This window comes from Canis aureus, chromosome 23 (assembly GCF_053574225.1).
Source record: "Canis aureus isolate CA01 chromosome 23, VMU_Caureus_v.1.0, whole genome shotgun sequence".
Taxonomy (NCBI): Eukaryota; Metazoa; Chordata; class Mammalia; order Carnivora; family Canidae; genus Canis; species Canis aureus.
This window is the reverse complement of record NC_135633.1, coordinates 18,148,530-18,167,981: the sequence shown is the minus strand read 5'-3', so window position 1 is coordinate 18,167,981 and position 19,452 is coordinate 18,148,530. Positions and strand designations below refer to the sequence as shown.

At 35.2% G+C, this 19,452-nt stretch overlaps 1 protein-coding gene, 1 long non-coding RNA gene and 1 other non-coding gene across 4 annotated transcripts in view; 2 read left to right on the top strand and 1 right to left on the bottom strand.

Moving 5' to 3' along the window:
* The window catches only part of LOC144294699 (uncharacterized), a 48,728-nt gene that overhangs the window by 5,134 nt on the left and 24,142 nt on the right, over positions 1-19,452 (bottom strand). The window contains exon 3 of one of the 2 annotated variants that reach the window (XR_013362102.1): positions 431-719. This is a non-coding gene — a long non-coding RNA (uncharacterized LOC144294699). Of the gene's footprint in view, positions 1-381; positions 720-19,452 lie in introns of those variants that run through there. The other variant, XR_013362101.1, reaches the window with a different exon arrangement.
* The window catches only part of IPO7 (importin 7), a 55,855-nt gene that overhangs the window by 22,226 nt on the left and 14,177 nt on the right, over positions 1-19,452 (top strand). The window contains exons 5-15 of the mRNA XM_077866525.1: positions 4,116-4,272; positions 5,770-5,859; positions 9,589-9,683; positions 9,797-9,881; positions 12,302-12,436; positions 13,032-13,131; positions 14,012-14,088; positions 14,235-14,351; positions 17,114-17,203; positions 17,629-17,794; positions 17,980-18,140. Coding sequence (XP_077722651.1) covers positions 4,116-4,272; positions 5,770-5,859; positions 9,589-9,683; positions 9,797-9,881; positions 12,302-12,436; positions 13,032-13,131; positions 14,012-14,088; positions 14,235-14,351; positions 17,114-17,203; positions 17,629-17,794; positions 17,980-18,140 — 1,273 coding nt within the window. The remainder of the gene's footprint in view (positions 1-4,115; positions 4,273-5,769; positions 5,860-9,588; positions 9,684-9,796; positions 9,882-12,301; positions 12,437-13,031; positions 13,132-14,011; positions 14,089-14,234; positions 14,352-17,113; positions 17,204-17,628; positions 17,795-17,979; positions 18,141-19,452) is intronic.
* Positions 17,355-17,539, top strand: LOC144295561 (small nucleolar RNA SNORA23). The gene has a single exon (XR_013362653.1). It is a non-coding gene; the product is annotated as a small nucleolar RNA SNORA23 (small nucleolar RNA).

The window sequence follows — 19,452 nt, the reverse complement described above, 5'->3', positions numbered from 1 at the left end:
TTGAGCATTAGAGCTCTTTATTTAACTTCTGACTTTCTGTGAATTTTTTATCTTAGTTTGGGGTCTTGATAAGTTTCAAGAACCTACTTGTAATTCTTTAAGAAGGGTATGTTGGAATTTCATATGATCACTTTTAATCAGTGTTTTGAGGTATTCACAGTCACCTGTTTCAGTGTTTGCATATTTGAGCAAATTATAGTTCATATAAGTAATTAGTATCAGTAAGAAAGATTTTAGGCCAAGGGATCATTTTAGATCTGGGTTAGGGATGAGAAAAAAAAATCTAACCTTGGAAGTTGAGGTATAGCACTAAAAGTGGTAAGCCATATGTTGAAGGGATTATCTCAAGTGTGTAGTGAAAGTAATGAAATTTGTAGGCACTTGAAAGTTTTGATATCTGAAAATTATTAGGAAGGCATGAGGAACACACCATGATGGTGGCTTTGTTTCCAGTCCTGACAGCTGCACAGATGCCATTGTGAGCCCTCTAATTCTGGGGCTTGTAGTTAGCCTCCGATACCCTTTTTGGGTCCCAACTCAAAGTAGCTGATGAACTGCTGCTTTTCTTCTGAGCAGGAGAGAAATATACCATTTACAGCATTGGTACTGGTGTTTTCTTGTGTTCCCACCAGCTACCCATCTTCCTGCTAAGGAATGTTCCAGCTGTTGCTCCAACCTCTGTCAGAGTGCCAGTTGTTGTAGTTCTGGTAAGTGAGTGACTGAAATGAGAGAGAATAACAATAATAAGCTGTTATTGTTGTTGAGGAGGTTAAGTCTCTCCTGTCCTATAATCTTAGCAGGAGAGAGTGTGACAGAGATATTTTTAAATGGGAGACATAGGAGGCTGCTACAATATTGGAATTCCAGTTCATTTTCAGCCAGTGTTCGATTGTGGAGCACAAGGCATTCACAAGGGATCTGTGTGGACTGAAGCAGTTCTAAGAAAATTCATGGAGAAATTGGAAGTTATGGTGGTCTTCAGGAGCATAGATCCTCAGGAAATGCTTGTCAGTTGAAGGAGCACAGAAGGAGCATTTGAAGAGGAAGGAATGTCACATCATACGGAGTAGTATGAACAAAGAAGGAAAGGTACAGAGGTGGAAATGAGATACTGTCTTTAGTGGGTAGTGAGGAGAACACTAAATGGTATGGATAATTTCTGTTTAGAGGTGGGGGATAAATTTAGGCTGGTAAATTGGGACTATGGTAAAGAGGGTTTTGAATGCTGTGATGGAGAATTTGGATTTAACCTTTTAGACACTAATATATCATTGAAGATTTTTTTGGTTTTTTTAACAGAAAAGTGATGGGCTAGTACTTAGGATTTCCTATGTGCATGACTCACCAGATTGGCACATTGTAGCCTTGTGGTGGTCTGCTTTTATTAGTGTCACATTTTCATGCTTTCAGAACTTTCAGGTCTTGTGGGATAGTAATTTGTTTCCTACTATAATTACTTTTATTTACCAATTAGCTTAGATAAGCAACTAGTACCACCTAATTTCTAGTCCTCTCCTCAATGTAGAGAAGGAGGTAGGAAAGAAGAGTGTATAAAATGGAATGGGTACCCTCTTAATGTTGATGATCATCTGGGTTTGATAAATGGAGAGAAGCACATAAATAGTTCTACCTTTATTGTTAAAGTGAAACATTGTCTATAATTACTATAGTTTGTATAATCAGATTGGAGGCTCAAAATGATTTCCTTTTATAAATTGTTATTTTATTGACTCAGAACTGTACAGGTGTCTTAAAATATATGCTAGGTGTGATTTCTCAGCACATTAAAACAATTTAAAATAATGTCAGTTACTTGTTTAATAGTCTTACTCATTATTAGTGAAAACATTTATCTTGGTGTTTTTTATTCTTGGCAATTTACTTTGGTTCTAATTTCATCTAGTAAGGAAAAAGAATCTAGCTTTTCTGCCTTTACCCTTAAAAAAAAATATTTTATTTATTTGAGAGAGAGAGAGAGTGTGTGTGTGTGTGTGTGTGAGAGAGAGAGAGAGAGAGAGAGAGAGAGAACAGGAGGGGTAGAGGGGGAGGGAGAGAATCTCAGACACCTTGCTGAATGTGGAGCCAGACTTGGGGCTCCATATATTAGGACCCTGAGAACATGAGTGAGCTGAAATCAAGAGTCAGATGCTTAACCAATTAAGCCAGCCAGGCACCTCTTATCTTTACCTTTTAAAAATGCGTTCAGATAATTCTTTTTTTTTTTTTTTTTGTGGGCAGCAAAGCAGTTTATTGAGCAATAATAAAATGTATTGAATTATATAGAGTACAAAGCTCCTGAAGAAGGAGGGGACCCAGGAGGATTGTCCCAGATACTCCATTCTTAAACACATTTTCCTCCTTCAGGAAGGTTACCAGTAGATAAAACTGGAGTCTGGTAGGAAAAACCAATTAAAAAGCAGTTTAGATTAATATCTAAAAAGATAAATTGTGTTTTTTAGAATAATGATTTAACCATTACTCTGTATTCTGCAAAGCTATTCTGCTTATTGACTCCTTAATAACGGAAGCTGTGGTATCTTTCCTATAGTTCTAATCTGTTAATTCAGTTGTTTAAAATTTTTTTCACTTAAGCATAGTTGAAGCAGTGTTTTTTATTTTTTATTTATTTATTTATTTTTTATTTATGATAGTCACACAGAGAGAGAGAGAGGCAGAGACATAGGCAGAGGGAGAAGCAGGCTCCATGCACCGGGAACCCGACGTGGGATTCGATCCCGGGTCTCCAGGATCGCACCCTGGGCCAAAGGCAGGCGCTAAACCGCTCTGCCACCCAGGGGTCCCGTGTTTTTTATTTTTTAAAAATATTTTATTTCTTTATTTGAGAGAGAGAGCATGAGTGGGGGTTGGGGGGGTAGAGAAGCAGACTCCCCACTGAGCAGGGAGCCCAAGACCCCAGCCAAAGGCAGATGCTCAACTGACTGAGCCACCCAGGCACCGGACACAGTGTTTTTTTAATTGAAGTACAGTTTTTTTGTTGTTGTTGTTGTTGTGTTTTTTTTTTTTTTTTTTTAAGATTTTATTTATTTATTCATGAGAGACAGGCAGAGGGAGAGGCAGGCTCCTCCCAGGGAGCCTGATATGGGACTCGATCCCTGGACTGGGATCATGCCCTGAGTCAAAGGTAGACACTCAACCGCTGAGCCACCCAGGCATCCCTGAAGTACAGTTTAATTTTAAAAATAAATAAATAAGCCAATAGACTGTTAAAATAAACAATACTGTTAAAATGCTAAGAAATCTATAAGCAGAAATTTCTTACTTAGGTCAGCAGTTCTTTACCAACATCCTTGAAGTAAATGTGATTTCAGAATTCAGGATTTTTTGGGTTGGTTTTGGTTTTGGTTTGTGTTTTTTTTTTTTTTTTTTTTGATTTTTTGGATTTTAGAAAGACAACAAGGTTCATATAAGTGAACCAGCACCCAGTAGTCAGACACATATCTGCTACAAAATATGTGAATATCCATTCTATATGGTATAAATGAAGACCATAAATAGCTTGTTAAAGTCAGGGTTTGTTGCCATATAGGTTACAAAAGAGCTTCCTGTCTATAGTGCTTTTAGAAGTAGAATATTTTCTGCTTTATAGGTGCAACTTCTGCCTTAATTCTTTTGGTATGTAAATAACTTAAGGATGGTAATATATAATCAATTTTATATCCATCAACTACTTATATTTAAAAGCCAAGTCACTGTAGCTCCTCAGTTGTATCAGTATTTACAATTAGTGACTGTGTAGTGAAGTGGTTAAAGAGAGCAGACCTTGGATCTAGACTGAGGTTCATACCTAGATGAGTATGCTGGGAAAGATATTCCTCTGTTTTTCAGTTTCCTCAAACTGTGGAAGTAAGGATATTAATGGAGCCTTCAAGGTGCTCAGAAAATTTTAAGTATTTTATTATTAGTTGAGGTTTTTCTTAATTTGCTTTTCTTGTGATTTGGTTTCATATAAGCTTTTTCTGTTCTAGGACTCTAAAGTTGCTTAGGAAATATTTGCTTATATTTGTGTGAACATACAGTTTAATTTTGTATCTCACACATACAAATAAAATTGTGAAATAAATTCTCACAGAATTAGTTTGTATTCCTACCCAAAGGTACAAGAAACCAGAGGAACGGAGTCCATTGGTAGCAGCCATGCAGCATTTCCTGCCAGTTCTAAAGGACCGTTTTATCCAGCTTCTTTCTGATCAATCTGATCAGTCTGTCCTCATTCAGAAACAGATTTTCAAGATCTTCTATGCTCTTGTTCAGGTAATTTTTATAAAGTAGTTTTTAAATATAAGTCTATCACAAAGGAGTCCTGTGTCATAATAATAATTTCATTTGAAAATCTAGATTAAATGGATGATTTGCTAGTCAAATATAAATTGCCAAAATTATAAGTACATTAAAGGTCTAACCAAGCACACTTCCCTAAACACGAACAATTCCAGTAAATCTTAAATTATAATTGGCCAGTTCTCTTAAACCATCCGACACCATTTACAAAATTACTAAAAAATTTTTGTCTTTCACCTTAAGGATTCACAAGTTTGAAAACCAGTTACTGAAATTATAATTTATATCTAGCATGAACCTGATGTGTTAAATATATATAGATTGTCCCGATAATTACAAAACCTGTTTCTAAGTTTAGCACAAAAATACTAATTCTATGGGCTTGATTGGCACATTTGACTGGGTTGTTCATTTTTACATATTGTAAATCTTCCTGGGATAAAAGATATCCACTAAGGAAATGGTTGTATATATATTCTCAGTGGGATGTAATTACTTATATGAAACAGTTTTTGATCAGGTTTAAAATTCTAGTTCTTCTTGTGCCAGTAGCCACAGAAGGATTCATCTCATCTACTGGAACCTTTGGTTCAGTTCAAACCCTTTCTCATTTAAATAGACCTGTAGGCCCGCCCCCCAAAATAATAATAATAAATAAATAAACAAACAACCTACCTGTGCCTTTACTTCTACTAAGATTGTAACTGACTCACTCTGTTGTTTTGTTGGATTTTGCATGTCTTTGCTGGATCAGGAAGGACAATTCTCTCCCAGTGTTAACCAAAGGGCATTTTAATGCCATTCCATTGGCTTCTTACAGAATTTTTAAAACTGATTTGGGTATACAAGATCTATATTGTTCTCATTTGTTTTCAAATTGGTAAGATAACTTTTAGGTTAATAAGTTATTTGACACTAGCGTTCCCTGATACCAAATACAGTCACTTTTGAAAATAGATATCCTGAAATCCTAAATAGAATATTGATTTTATGAGCCTATTAAGAGAGGATTTATCCAAAGAATGTAAGAGTGAATCAATGGTAAGAGATCAGTTCCTGTGATTTAACTCTTATATGGAAAAAAAAAAAAGCCCTGTAATCATTTTTAAAGATGCCAGATAAAGCATTTGATAAAATTTAGTAACCATTCCCATTTAAAAACAGAGTCTTGAACTAGAGATTTTCTTCATTTGATAAGACATTCACTAGAAATCCATAGTATCACTTGTAGGGTAAATATAAGACATATTCCTGATAATTCAGGAATAAGACAAGGAAGTCCACTGTCAGTGCTATAGTTCTCCATTGTAGGTAACTGACCAAATCAGCCAGATAAGAAATTTGCTTATGTGCCAAAAATAGGAAATGTGGATTGAATGAAATACTTATTGTAGGTTCTCTGAAGAATTAAAGGAAGTGGGATTTTCATTTGTAAGGATTTTAAAGTATCAATTTTTGATTTTCATTTAGTATACACTACCACTGGAGCTGATAAACCAACAGAACCTGACAGAATGGATAGAAATTTTAAAGACTGTTGTGAACAGAGATGTGCCTAATGTAAGTCTATGTGTGTTCTTATATTACTAGAATATCTAATTATCTTTTGAGAATTTTAACTGATTAATGAGTTTCTGTAATTTATGATGCAAATTATTCTAGATAAAACATTTGTTTACATATATGCAATACTAAGTAAAAAATTGTGAAGGCTTATTTCATATACTATTGTTTAGGTACTTTTATCTGTCTTTATCTTAATGCTTCTGTTTCTTAACTTCTCAATTAGTAATTTATAAAGATTTTATTTATTTGAGAGAGAGAGCACATGAGCAGGAGGGAGTGGGAAAAGCAGACTCCCCACTGAGCAGAGAGCCAGAAGCTGGTCCTGAGATCATGAATTGAGCGAAGGCAGTTGCTCAACTGACTGTGCCACCCAGTATAATGAACATATATTATTTAAAAAATTCTTTTAGGGGATCCCTGGGTGGTTCAGTGGTTTGGTGCCTGCCTTTGGCCCAGGGCGCCATCCTGGAGTCCCGGGATCGAGTCCCACATCGGGCTTCCGGCATGGAGCCTGCTTCTCCCTTCTCCTGTGTCTCTGCCTCTCTCTCTGTGTGTGTGTCTATCATGAATAAATAAATAAATCTTTAAAAAGAAGGAAAAAATTTAATTAAAAAAATAAAAATTTCTTTTAAGTTTTATTTATTTAAGTAATCTCTACCCCCAACATGGGGCTCAAACTCATGACCCTGAGATCAGGAGTCGCATACTTTTCCACCTGAGCCAGCCAGCCAGGCACCACATCTTATCTTCTCAGTTTTTAATTTTTTGTTTTTAAACTTTTTACATTTATGTTTCAGTTTGTTAGGGTAGGAATTTCTTGTTTTGTTGGTTTTTTTTTTTTTTTTAAGATTTTATTTATTTATTCATGAGAGACATACACAGAGAGAGAGAGAGAGGCACAGACACAGGCAGAGGGAGAAGCAGGCTCCATGCAGGGAGCCTGACGTGGGACTCGATCCCGGGTCTCCAGGATTACACCCTGGGCTAAAGGTGGCGCTAAACCGCTGAGCCACCCAGGCTGCCCCTCAGTTTTTATTTATTTTATTATTTTATCATTATTTTTTATAAGCTTATTTTTTATTTTTATTATTTTTAAGGATTTTATTTATTCATTCATGAGAGACACACAGAGAGAGGCAAAGGGGGAAGCAGTCTCCCTGCCGGGAACCTGATATGGGACTCGATCCCAAGACCCTGGGATCACTACCTGAGCTAAAGGCAGATGCTCAACCACTGAGCCACCCAGGCGTCCCTACCCCTCAGTTCTTAATTAAGAGTTGGTAACATATATCACCTCAAAATTCTTTTCTTCTTATGATGAGGATTTTTTTTTTAAGCTTTATTTAGTTTAGAGAAAGAGTGTGGGTGTGTGAGCAGGGGAAGGGGTAGAGGGAGAGGAAGATAGAATCTTCAAACAGACTGTCCACTCAGTGTGGATGCCCATGTGAGGCTCAATCCCAAGGACCCTGAGATCATGACCTGAGTCAAAATGAATAGTCGGAGGCTTAACGACTGAGTCACCTAGGTGCTCCATGATGAGAATTTTTAAGATCTACTCTGTTAGCAACCTTCAAGTATATGGTACAGTATTGTTAACTACAGTCACTATGCTGAACATTTTATCTACAGAACTGATATATAACTGGTTTTGACTGCCTTCTTAAATTTACTGTGGTAATTATTTCACATTGTATATGTATATCAAATCATTACGTTATACATCTGAAATGGATACAATGTTATGTATTATTTATGTATTTTTAAAAAAAGGACTCAAAGGGCATCCAGGGTGGCTCGGGTTTAGCACTGCCTTCAGCCCAGGGTGTGATCTTGGAGACTGGGGATTGAGTCCTGGGTCGGGACTCTGCCTCTATCTGTGTGTGTGTGTGTGTGTCTCTAAAAAATAAATAATCTTAAAAATAAAAATAATAATAATAAAAAATAAAAAGCACTCGGAGCTAGATTTTAGCCTAATAATTTGTCAGAAGACTTTGTGGTTAGTTGCATTACTTGTTTTTTTAAATAACACTTAAAAAAAAAAGATTTTATTTATTTATTTATGAGAGACAGAGAGAGAGAGAAGCAGAGACACAGGCAGAGGGAGAAGCAGGCTACATGCAGGGAGTCTGACGTGGGACTCAATCCTGGGTCTCCAGGGTCATGCCCTGGGCTGAAGGCGGCGCTAAACCGCTAAGCCACCCGGGCTGCCTTTAAGTAACACTTTTATTAGAGAGATAAACTATATGTCCTAAAAATTCACCTTTTCAAAGTGGGTTTTAGTACATGCAGAATCGTCCAGCTGTGTTCTTTTAATTTAGTCTCAATTTTTAAAGTAACTGCAATTTTTCTTGATAATCTAGTTTTCTAGAAGGCACTGAATTCATTTTTTAATTTTTTTCATTCCCCCCCGTCCCCTCTGAATTTATTTAAAAATTTTTTTAATTAATTAATTTATTTATTTATGATAGTCACAGAGAGAGAAAGCGAGAGAGGCAGAGACACAGGCAGAGGGAGAAGCAGGCTCCATGCACCGGGAGTCCGATGTAGGATTCGATCCTGGGTCTCCAGGATCGCGCCCTGGGCCAAAGGCAGGCGCCAAACCGCTGCGCCACCCAGGGATCCCCTATTTTAAATACAGATATAGAAGGATTATATAAGGGATCCCTGGGTGGCGCAACAGTTTTGCCTGTTGCAGATCTTAATATAAAAGTAATTTTTTGTATCTACCTTCTTTTGCGTGATATATTTGTGAGATATATTATTCATGTTTTGATATACTAGACTGTTCGTTATATACCAGTGCTCTCCTCATGTTGTGTTGTAGTTTTTATTACCAAGTAGTATTTTCTTATGCGGCTATGCTATAATTTATTTATCCATTCATAAGCTGATAGAAAGCTGGGTAGTTCCAGGCTTTTAGTAGTACAAATCAAGCTGCTATGAATGTTCTTTCACAAATCTTTTTGTGATCACTTATTTTCATTTTTCTTGAGTAAACACCAAAGAGCAGGAGTGGGTCAAAGTATATGTATATGTTTAACTTTATAAATAACTTCTAAAGTGATTTCCAAAGTGGTTGTACCATTGCTCTCACATTTAGTTTTAGTTTGTGGTTGCTCCACAGTCTTAGGTTTCTTGTTGTAAATTAAAAATATGTTGGGATATCATAGGTGAGTATGTAAGGGTCCAATCCGTTCTTTTAGTGATCTATAGTAGTCTTTTATAGATGTTCCATAATTAAGCATCTCCTTATTAGTGAACATTTAGGTTCTTGGTAGTTTTTTACTATGGTTTTTAAATAAATGTTCTCATCTGTCTATTCTTGTGTGTTTATACTAATATTTCTAAAACTAGATTTCTGAAATGGTGTTTCTCATGCTCTTTTGATTTGAACTATGCTCTTTTTGATTCATCTACTTTCCATGACCTTGACTTTTCGTTATTTGGATTTTTGACTAAAATGTTTGTTTGAGCTTGCTCTATAAGAGCAAGCAATTTTAAAAGCATATCCAAAAAAAAAAAAAAAAGCATATCCTTTGTAACCAAGTAGTGAAGCAGGTGAAAGTGCCTCCTACGTTTAAATAAGAGTTAGTATTTTTCCAAATCTAGCCTTTATTACAAAAGGCCAACATTGGGGGAACACTTTTTGTGAGACTCTTCTCACCTCCTGCTGTTCCTCTTAGATTATATAATCTCTTCCTATCATTAAATATCTCTTTAAAGGAAACACTTCAGGTTGAAGAAGATGACAGACCAGAGTTACCATGGTGGAAATGTAAAAAGTGGGCTTTACATATCTTAGCAAGGCTTTTTGAAAGGTAAGCTTCTCCCAGTATAAGATGATTTAAATTTATTTTTTTTCAAATTGTTTTGTAAGTGTCGATATATAAAGCATTATAAAGAAACAGTGGGCTTTTTAATGTTCTTTTAGATATGGAAGCCCTGGCAATGTTTCCAAGGAGTATAATGAATTTGCTGAAGTATTTCTGAAGGCATTTGCTGTTGGTGTCCAGCAAGTAAGTCTAAGAATTATTCTAAATTGAAAAATGGCATTATTAGGTTAATTTCTCTTTTTTTTCTGGTTCATTGGTACCCAACGATTGCATGTATCATTCTTTAACATTTTGAACCTTGTAGCATTTCCATTTTTGGTCTTACGTCTTCCTTATTCTCTTAAATTTTTGAGAACCTCAGCAAGCTTCCAACCTATTATATATTAACACAAAAAAAATTTTTTTTAAATAACTGCTTCCGAAAATGAAAAGTTTTTAACAAAAGGGAGTGGCATTGTTAAAACTTTCTTATTAATATTTTGTATGGCTTAATAAAGGCAGTTATATTCATCTACTTATGTATTCAGTCGGTTTTAATTTATTTTGGTGAATATAAATACACACCATGTAGCCTCAGAGAAGTTGGAAAATCAGAGCCTGTTTTTTCCCCCCAGAGGCTGTTTTAATATATTTTTCACATAATTGTGGAAATTCTTTGATATCATATCAAATGTGATGATAGTTTCTTTTCTTTTCTTTTCTTTTCTTTCTTTTTTTTTTTTTTTTTTTTAAGTAAATTCTCTACCCAACCGTGGAGCTTGAACTCATGACCCCAAGAGTCAAGTTGCATGTTGTACTATCTGAGACATTCAGTAGTGGTAGTTTCTTAAAGGTTAATTGCAGTGTAGAGTTTGTAAGAAGCATTTTTTTATGTTAAAACTGTTGATCTGTATTGCACTTTTTTTAAAAAAAAAAGATTTTATTTATTTATGAGAGACAGAGAGGCAGAGACATTGGCAGAGGGAGAAGCAGGCTCCATGCAGGGAGCCCCATGCGGGACTTGATCCCAGACCCCTGGGATCATGCCCTGAGCCAGAGGCAGATGCTCAACCACTGAGCCACTCAGGCATCCCTGTATTGCACTTTGAATGGATCTTTTATCCATACATGATTTTGTAATAGCTAGTCATTTGGAAATTAAGTTAATGAAGATTTTCCAAATGTTAATGCATTTAATTGTGCAATTTTTTTTTTAAAGGTGTATTTGTTTATTTGAGAGAGAGAGAGAGAGAACACAAGCAGAGGGAGAGGGAGGAGGGAAGCAGATTCCTTACTGGGTGTGGAACCCACCTTGGGGCTCATTCTCATAATCCTGAGATCATGACCTGAGCAGAAATCAAGAGTTGAAGGCTTTAAGTTGAGCCATCCAGGTGCCCCTCATTATGTAATTTAAAAAGGAAATCACATTTACTAATATACCACTGATGTTATTAGAAATATCTTTAAATATTGGAAAGTTAATTAAGTGGAGCTAAGTCTTTACATCTAAGATTTTGAGAATTCTAATTTTTGTTTGAAATCTCAAATTTTGGGCAGCCCCGGTGGCGCAGCGGTTTAGCGCCGCCTGCAGCCCGGGGTGTGATCCTGGAGACCTGGGATCGAGTTTCACGTCAGGCTCCCTGTGTGGAGCCTGCTTTTCCCTCTGCTTGTGTCTCTGCATCTCTCTCTCTCTCTCTCTTTCTGTCTCTCATGAATAAATAAATAAAATCTTTTTTATAAAAATGAAATCTCAAATTTTAATACCAGTAACAAACTGTTGGTTATTTTCCGTGAAGTGATAGGCTCATTTTATTCAATTTTGAGGAAAAATATGCTATATACACAAGTCTATATAACCATAGTTTGTCAGTTACTCTTTCCAAGTATATGATAGCGTTTGATGGGAAAAGCTACTATTTCAGCTTTTCCTCCAACCATTGTACTTTGGTATGTAGCAGAAGTGCTACCTGTATACCCCGCATTTAATAATACTTATATTTCTGATTTGTTAAGGGTGTTTCTTAAGGAAGGGTTGTTTTGCAGTTAATATGGCTGTAAATAAAAAAAAAAAATATGGCTGTAAATAATATAACTGCGGGTATAGTTTGGTGCCACTCCTTGATTCATGTTAGGCATGAGAAGTTTTGCCACCATTGATGCAGACGTCAAAATAGTAAAAAGGGCAAGTAACATCTTAGCCTTATGAAAATAGTTTTGACCTCACAGACCCTCCAGGAGGTCTGTGGGCCAGATCTTGACAACTGCTCTTCTGAAATACCATGTAGAATTAGATCTCTCGGCAGACATTAAATAGGTAAGTGGTTTGGGTAAAGTTTTTCTGGGAGGTAAATTTTGGTATGTTCAGTAAGTAACCTATGGTTTTCTTTTTTTATACTTAATCAGAAACTAGTCCTTTGACATATAATATTAATTCAGCTTGTTTTTTTGAATACCTGGGAATAAATATGGTTGTCTAATACATAATTTAAAAAATTAGTTTCTTTTTAATAGAATATGGTTATTTTAGGATGATGATCTGGGTATTAATGTGTCAGGTGTTTTTGCAGGCTTATAAAGTTAAATTTCTGTTTAACTTGGTTTTTGATCAAGTATTTTTTTCAAAGGTTTTATTGAAGGTATTATATCAGTACAAGGAGAAACAATATATGGCTCCTCGAGTTTTACAACAGACATTAAATTACATTAATCAAGGAGTTTCTCATGCCCTCACCTGGAAGAATCTGAAGCCTCATATACAAGTAATACTTTTCTATCTGAAATATTTTTTCTGGAAAATGAAATGGAAATAACATTAATGATCATAAAGGTTGAAAAATGCATATTTCGTTGACTTCTATTACTTAGTCTAATAGCTTTGAGAGTATAATAGGAAAATGAGAAAATACCTTGGCATAAACTTAAAAAAGCTATTTTGTGAATATTCAAATTACCTTTTAATCTAAAACTTAAAATTTGCCTTTAAATTCTTAGTGCTGGCTTATGATTGTAACATTTTAGTCCATGTAATTTGGAAGAAACAAAGATTAGTTTTGAGGATAATTCATATTCATGTACTATTTGTATGATTAGTTTATTTGCTTTATTTAGAACTATAGGATTGATGGACTAAAATTTCATATTTCTCAGAATACTTGGAACCTACATACACTTATATCTTATTTTATAATTACTTGTTTCACCAAGAGTAATAGTATGTACCTTGATAGTTGATCTGAGAATCATTACTAAAGTTTGATATATTAAGCTTTAAAATACGTATTCTAGGGTTGCTTTTGTTTTAGCACGTAACAAAAATTGAAGGCTGACTTAAGGTTACTTTCTTCTAAATTGCAGGGCATTATCCAAGATGTTATTTTTCCACTGATGTGCTATACAGATGCTGATGAAGAACTTTGGCAAGAAGATCCTTATGAATATATACGCATGAAGTTTGGTAAATTTTCAGTTTCTTAGAAACAAAATGTATCAGTAGCTAAGTTTATATATAGTATACATAGGGAAGTATTAAGGCCTCACCTTTGGTACTGAAAAATCTTTGTTTTAATGCAGTTTATCCATTTTGTAGACTTCTTGGGTCTGTTCATTAGTTATGGCATTTGATAGTGATAATCATTTTTAGCAGCCACAAATAGTAGTATTACTAAGTTATAATTATTGGATGTGCTTCTGGCACATGCCAAAATTGTTAGAAATTTAAGATTACACCTTACACTAAGTGTTGATACTTTTGGATCCCATGTGAGTCATCAAATGTGTGGGAATTGAGAAGACACATATTAGAAGCTGGAGTCACAAGGAGTCTTACATAAAATAAAGAATTGTAATTTGGCTAACATTGAGTTTTAGTCCTTCTTCCTACCACAATCTGTTGTATTTGTAGTAGATATACTTTTGTATCCATGTTGTGAAAATTCTCACATTATGAAAGAAAAGTAGTTGTTATGAAAAATTAATGGTCTAAAATTTGTACTGAAGAGACATGAAATTAGGCTATTGCAAAATTATATAGGAACCTGGGTTGATTTTTTTCGTGTTTATTTTTATTTTTTTATTTTTTATTTTTTATTGGAGTTCAGTTTGCCAACATATAGCATAACACCCAGTGCTCATCCCATCAAGTGCCCTCCTCAGTCCCATCACCCAGTCACCCCCACCCTCTGCCCACCTGGGTTGATTTTTATGCCTTGCATTGAACGTTTAGCAAAATTTTAAGGTTTTGCTTTTTACAGAGCACCATTTGTAAATTATGTGAAAATATTTGTTGAAGAAATTGAAATGCTGGTTTTCATGTTAATTTTAAATTTATTCTCTAGATGTGTTTGAAGATTTCATCTCTCCTACCACTGCTGCCCAGACACTTTTATTTACAGCTTGTAGCAAAAGGAAAGAGGTAGGGAACTTTAGCTTTAGTATTTAAAATTTGTTCAGATACACACTCAGCTTTTAATGTTAGCCACGTGAGTCATTTTGTCTTTTTGTTGTTAAGGATTATTGGTAAATCCAATAAAGTTTAACTTTCCTTTTAAAAAAATCTAGGTACTGCAAAAGACAATGGGATTTTGCTACCAGATTCTTACAGAACCAAATGCTGATCCTCGGAAAAAAGATGGAGCCCTGCATATGATTGGTTCTTTAGCTGAAATACTTTTGAAGGTAATTCTTCTTTTGTATGCAAGTAGTTTAATAACAGTTTATTAAGATACAGTTCATATACCAGACTATTTGCCCTTTAAAGTGAGTAATTCGGTGGTTTTTTTTGTTTTTTGTTTTTTGTTTTTTTTTTTTTTGGAGGTTTTTATTATAGTCAGAGTTGTTCAATCATCAATCCCAAAAGAAACTCTTATTTAGTGGTCACTTTGCATTTCCTTCCAAATTCTTGGGCCTAGGCTACCCCTAATCTACTTTTTGTCTTCTCTGTGGATATATCCATTTTGGACATTTCATGTAAAGGGAATGCTATATAACATAAAGCTTCTTGAGGATTCGCCTTTTTCACTTTGCACAATAATTTCAAAGTTCATCCATGTTGTGGCATGTGTCAGTACTTCATTCCTTTTTGTTGCCAAATAATGTTGTTGTATTCATATACTACTTTTTATGCATTCATCAATTGGTGTACATTTGTGTTGTTTCCATTTTTTGGCTCTTAGGAACACTGATCATTTATGTACACATCTTTGTGTGGACATTTTCACTTCTCTTGGGTAATAAACATGTAGGAGTCAAGTTGCTGTTATGTTTTGAGCAACTGCCAGACTTTTCCAGAGTGGCTGTACCATTTTATATTTTTACCAGCAATGTATGAGGGTTCTAGTTTCTATGGCCTCACCAACAATCATTACCTTTTTATTATAGCCATCCTAGTTGGTGTCAAACAATACTTTATTGTGGTTTTGACTTAACATTTCCCTGATGACTAATAATACAGAATCCTTTTTCATGTGTATGTTAGCTGTTGTAGATCTTTTGAGAAATGTATTATTCAAATCCTTTCTATTTTTTAACTGGGTTATTTGTCCTTTCATTGTTGAATTGTTAAGAGTTCTTTGTATATTCTAAATATTAGACCTTTTTGATGTATATGATTTGCAAGTATTTTGTAGATTATTGTTTTACTTTCTTGATGTTGTCCTTTGAAGTATGATTTTTGATACAATTCTGAAATTTTGTCCAGTTTATATTTTCTTTAGCTGCTTGTGCTGAAGGTACTTTTTGCATGTGTCATTTTTATTTTCATGTTGTAAGATAACTGTAAAATAGTGGGCTTTTTCCTGCAAAAAATTAATCTTTAAGGAAATTTATAAACATGACTATCCATTCACAGCCTAGGAACATCATGCTTTTATGACAAATTTCTTTTTTTTTTTTTTTTTTTAGTTTATGATAGTCACACAGAGAGAGAGAGAGAAAGAGAGAGAGGCAGAGACATAGGCAGAGGGAGAAGCAGGCTCCATGCACCGGGAGCCCGATGTGGGATTCGATCCCGGGTCTCCAGGATCGCGCCCTGGGCCAAAGGCAGGCGCCAAACCGCTGCGCCACCCAGGGATCCCTATGACAAATTTCTAATTAAGAATGACCCTGGATTAGATTAATTTTTAAGAACCTCAACTTAATTGTACACATTGTATCTGACTTCATAAATAAGATCTGAAATTTGCTTTTGCTTAAAAGTTAATAAATGGCAACCAAAGTGTGAGTATTTAATCATAGAATTATCTAACTTTCAGAAACCTTGTTCCATATCACTATTAACTTATAGGTATATTTTGTTCATACTTTAGTTTTTTTTATACTTGTCCACCCATCATCCTTCTGTTAGTTTATAAATTAAAGATAGTGGTTATTTATTGTATGGCAGGCTGGGAATCTTGAGTGAGTTGTCTTGACAGGTTCAGGTTTTTCTGTTTTAACTTTTTATTTTTAAGTAATTTTAGACTTACAGAAAAATGGCAAAAACAGTTCTCTTCACCCATCTTCCCTTCATGTTAGCAGCTTAGATAGTCATACTGCAATTCTCAAAACCAGGAAATTAATATAGATCGCATAATCTTCAGTAATCCTACAGACCCTTTCACATTGTATAAGATTTCCCACTGATGCCCTTTTTTCTGGTCTGTGATCCAGTTGAGAATCCCACACTGCATTTAGTTCCCATGTCTGCAGTTTTTCAAGCATTTATTAGTTTTTAATGTTGATGTAATATGCAATTCCAGAAACTGCTTAAAAGCTTGTTAACACTTAGAAAAGACCCTATTTTAAGATTCATGAGAATATCTTTTTTTAAACAGTGGCATATAAATTTTTTTAAAGATTTTATTTATTTATTAGAGATAAATAGCTCTCTCTAATAGTGGGGAGGAAGGACAGAGGGAGAGGAAGAAGCGGACTCCCTGCTGAGGAGGGAGCCCTTCATGGGTCCCCTCTAGGACCCAGAAATCATAACCTAAGCCAAAAGCAGATACTCAATTGACTGAGCCACCCAGGCGCCCTGGGAATATCTTTTTAGATACCTAGATTATTACCTTATAAGCAGGGTCTTTTCTCAGTCTGTGTTGTATGCATTTAAAACCTTGCCAGAGAGGCTTTTTTCATTATAATAGGTTTTTTTTCTATTAAAATAGTTTCATAAGGTAAGGAATATAATTAACCACACTTCCATTACTCAGTCATGATCACTGTTAAGATTTGGTATAAATGCTTTCTAAGAAAATGAGGTAAAATTAAAGAAAAGGTATTCAGTGTTTTTTGATGGTGAAATTTGAGAATGAGAAAATTTCATATGGATCTTGAAGTACAAAGAATCAGAATAAATGTGTGTTTTGACATAAATAGTCATTTTTAACATTGTATTTATTTGGCATTGAGGTGATTATATTTGGAAATCTTTCAAAAATAATTGTTGTTTATATTTACAGAAAAAGATCTACAAAGATCAGATGGAATACATGTTGCAGAATCATGTATTCCCTCTCTTCAGCAGTGAACTCGGCTATATGAGAGCGAGGGTATGTTTTAAATCTGTATTAATTTAAATGTTTATGTTTTGTAATGAATGACTGCTTATGTGGACTATTATGTGGAACCTTTTTAATGCTCACCTTAATATTTGCCTTATTTGATTTTAGACTTCTGTTTCATGTAAATATTTATATGGCTGCTGTAATGTGTGCATGGTTTTCGTCTGTGTCTGATAGCAGTGTCTGCCTGTGTTTTGCATTCAGATCTTGCTATCCACACAAATGTCATGCAGCCAAAGAGTAAGTTGGGATCATAGTACTGGTCTAGTGTTGTCTCTCTGGACATAACCTGCCACTGACCAGCCTCCAAATTCCCATACACAGAACTTGTGGAATAGAGATACTGTAGCTTGCTACAATTTAATTTAGGATACCTATAGTAACTGCATTTACTGCATTTTTTTAAAAAAAAGGCTTGCTGGGTCCTTCACTATTTTTGTGAAGTAAAGTTCAAAAGTGACCAGAACCTGCAAACGGCCTTAGAGCTGACACGACGATGTCTGATTGATGATAGGGAAATGCCTGTGAAAGTGGAAGCTGCCATTGCACTTCAAGTATTGATCAGCAATCAAGAAAAAGGTAAAGGATTTATATCTCAAAAATAGTGTTTTTACACACAACTGTATGAGGCATTATCCTAGAAACTTGACACATTGTCTTCCCCTTTATGTGAAAGTATCTATTTTTTATTGTTTGATATATAACAGGTTTTAAAGAGTTTTAGTTGTTTTGGCCAGATTTTTTTTTTCTTTTTTCTCTTATAGCTAAAGAATATATTACACCATTCATCAGACCTGTAATGCAGGCTCTTCTTCATATTATAAGAGAAACAGAAAATGATGATCTTACTAATGTAATTCAGAAAATGATCTGCGAGTATAGTGAAGAAGTTACTCCTATTGCAGTAGAAATGACACAGCATTTGGTATGTTATTTGAACCAATCATTTATTCATTATCTTATAACAATTATTTTCACAGAGCTTACTGTATGTCAGGTACTGTTCAAAGCCTTTCACAATCCTATATGAAGAATAGTCATGTACTGAGAGAAAATGTGAACTATGGAGCTGGGATTCACACCTGAAGTATATGCCTCCACCACACACATTCTTAAGTACTATCAATGTTGATCATGACTGCTTTGTTTGTGTGGTTTCCATGAATACTTTGGACCAGATATAAAATAGAAAAGTAGAAAAATAAAAGATGAAGTAGAAATAATATTTGCAAATAGAGAGGTTTTTAAATTTAAAAATTTTTTATTTAAAAAATTTTTTTTTAAGATTTCTTTTTTTAAAGGTTTTCTTTATTTATTCACAAGAGACACAGAGAGAGAGGCAGAGACATAGAAAGAGAAGCAGGCTCCATGCAGGAAGCCCAATGTGGAACTCAGTCCCGGAACTCTGGGATCATGTCCTGAACCAAAGGCAGATGCTCAACCACTGAGCCACCCAGGTGTCCAAGACTTTGTTTTTAAGTAATGTCTGTACCCAGCATGAGACTTGAATTTAGAACACTGAGATCAAGAATCACATGCCCTGCTAACTGAGTCAGCCAGGTGCCCTAAATAGTTGTTTGTTTTTTGTTTTTTTTTTTAAAGAGAGAGAGACCATAAGCAGGGCAGAGGGAGAGGGAGAGAGGATCTTAAGCAAGCTCCACACCCAGCATGCATGACCCTGAGCTCATGACCTGAGCTGAAATTAAGAGTTCTTATTGCTTAACTGAACCATTTCGGTGCCCCTAAATAATTGTGGTTTGTTTTTGTTGTTTTTTTTTTTTTTTTAAGATTTGTTTATTTATTTATTTATGAGAGAGAGAGGCAGAGATACAGGAGGAGGGAGAAGCAGGCTCCATGCCAGGAGCCCGATGCGAGACTCGATCCTGGGACTCTAGGATCGCACCCTGGATCAAAGGCAGGCGCCAAACCGCTGAGCCACCCAGGGATCCCCGTGTTTTTTTTTTTAAGTAATTTATTTATTCATGAGAGACACAGGTAGAAGGAGAAGCCTCCCTATGGGGACCCCGATGCAGGACTTGATCCCAGGACTCAGGGATCATACCCTGAGCCACAGGCAGATGCTCATCCACTATCCCCCAAGCCACCCAGACATCCCTAGTTAATTGTTTTTTTTTTTTTTTTTTTTTTAATGCAATTTGTAAATAGTAGTTACTCAGTAGTTGTCCTTTGTTTATGGTACATTGCCCCATGTCCCCAACAATTACCACTCATAGTCC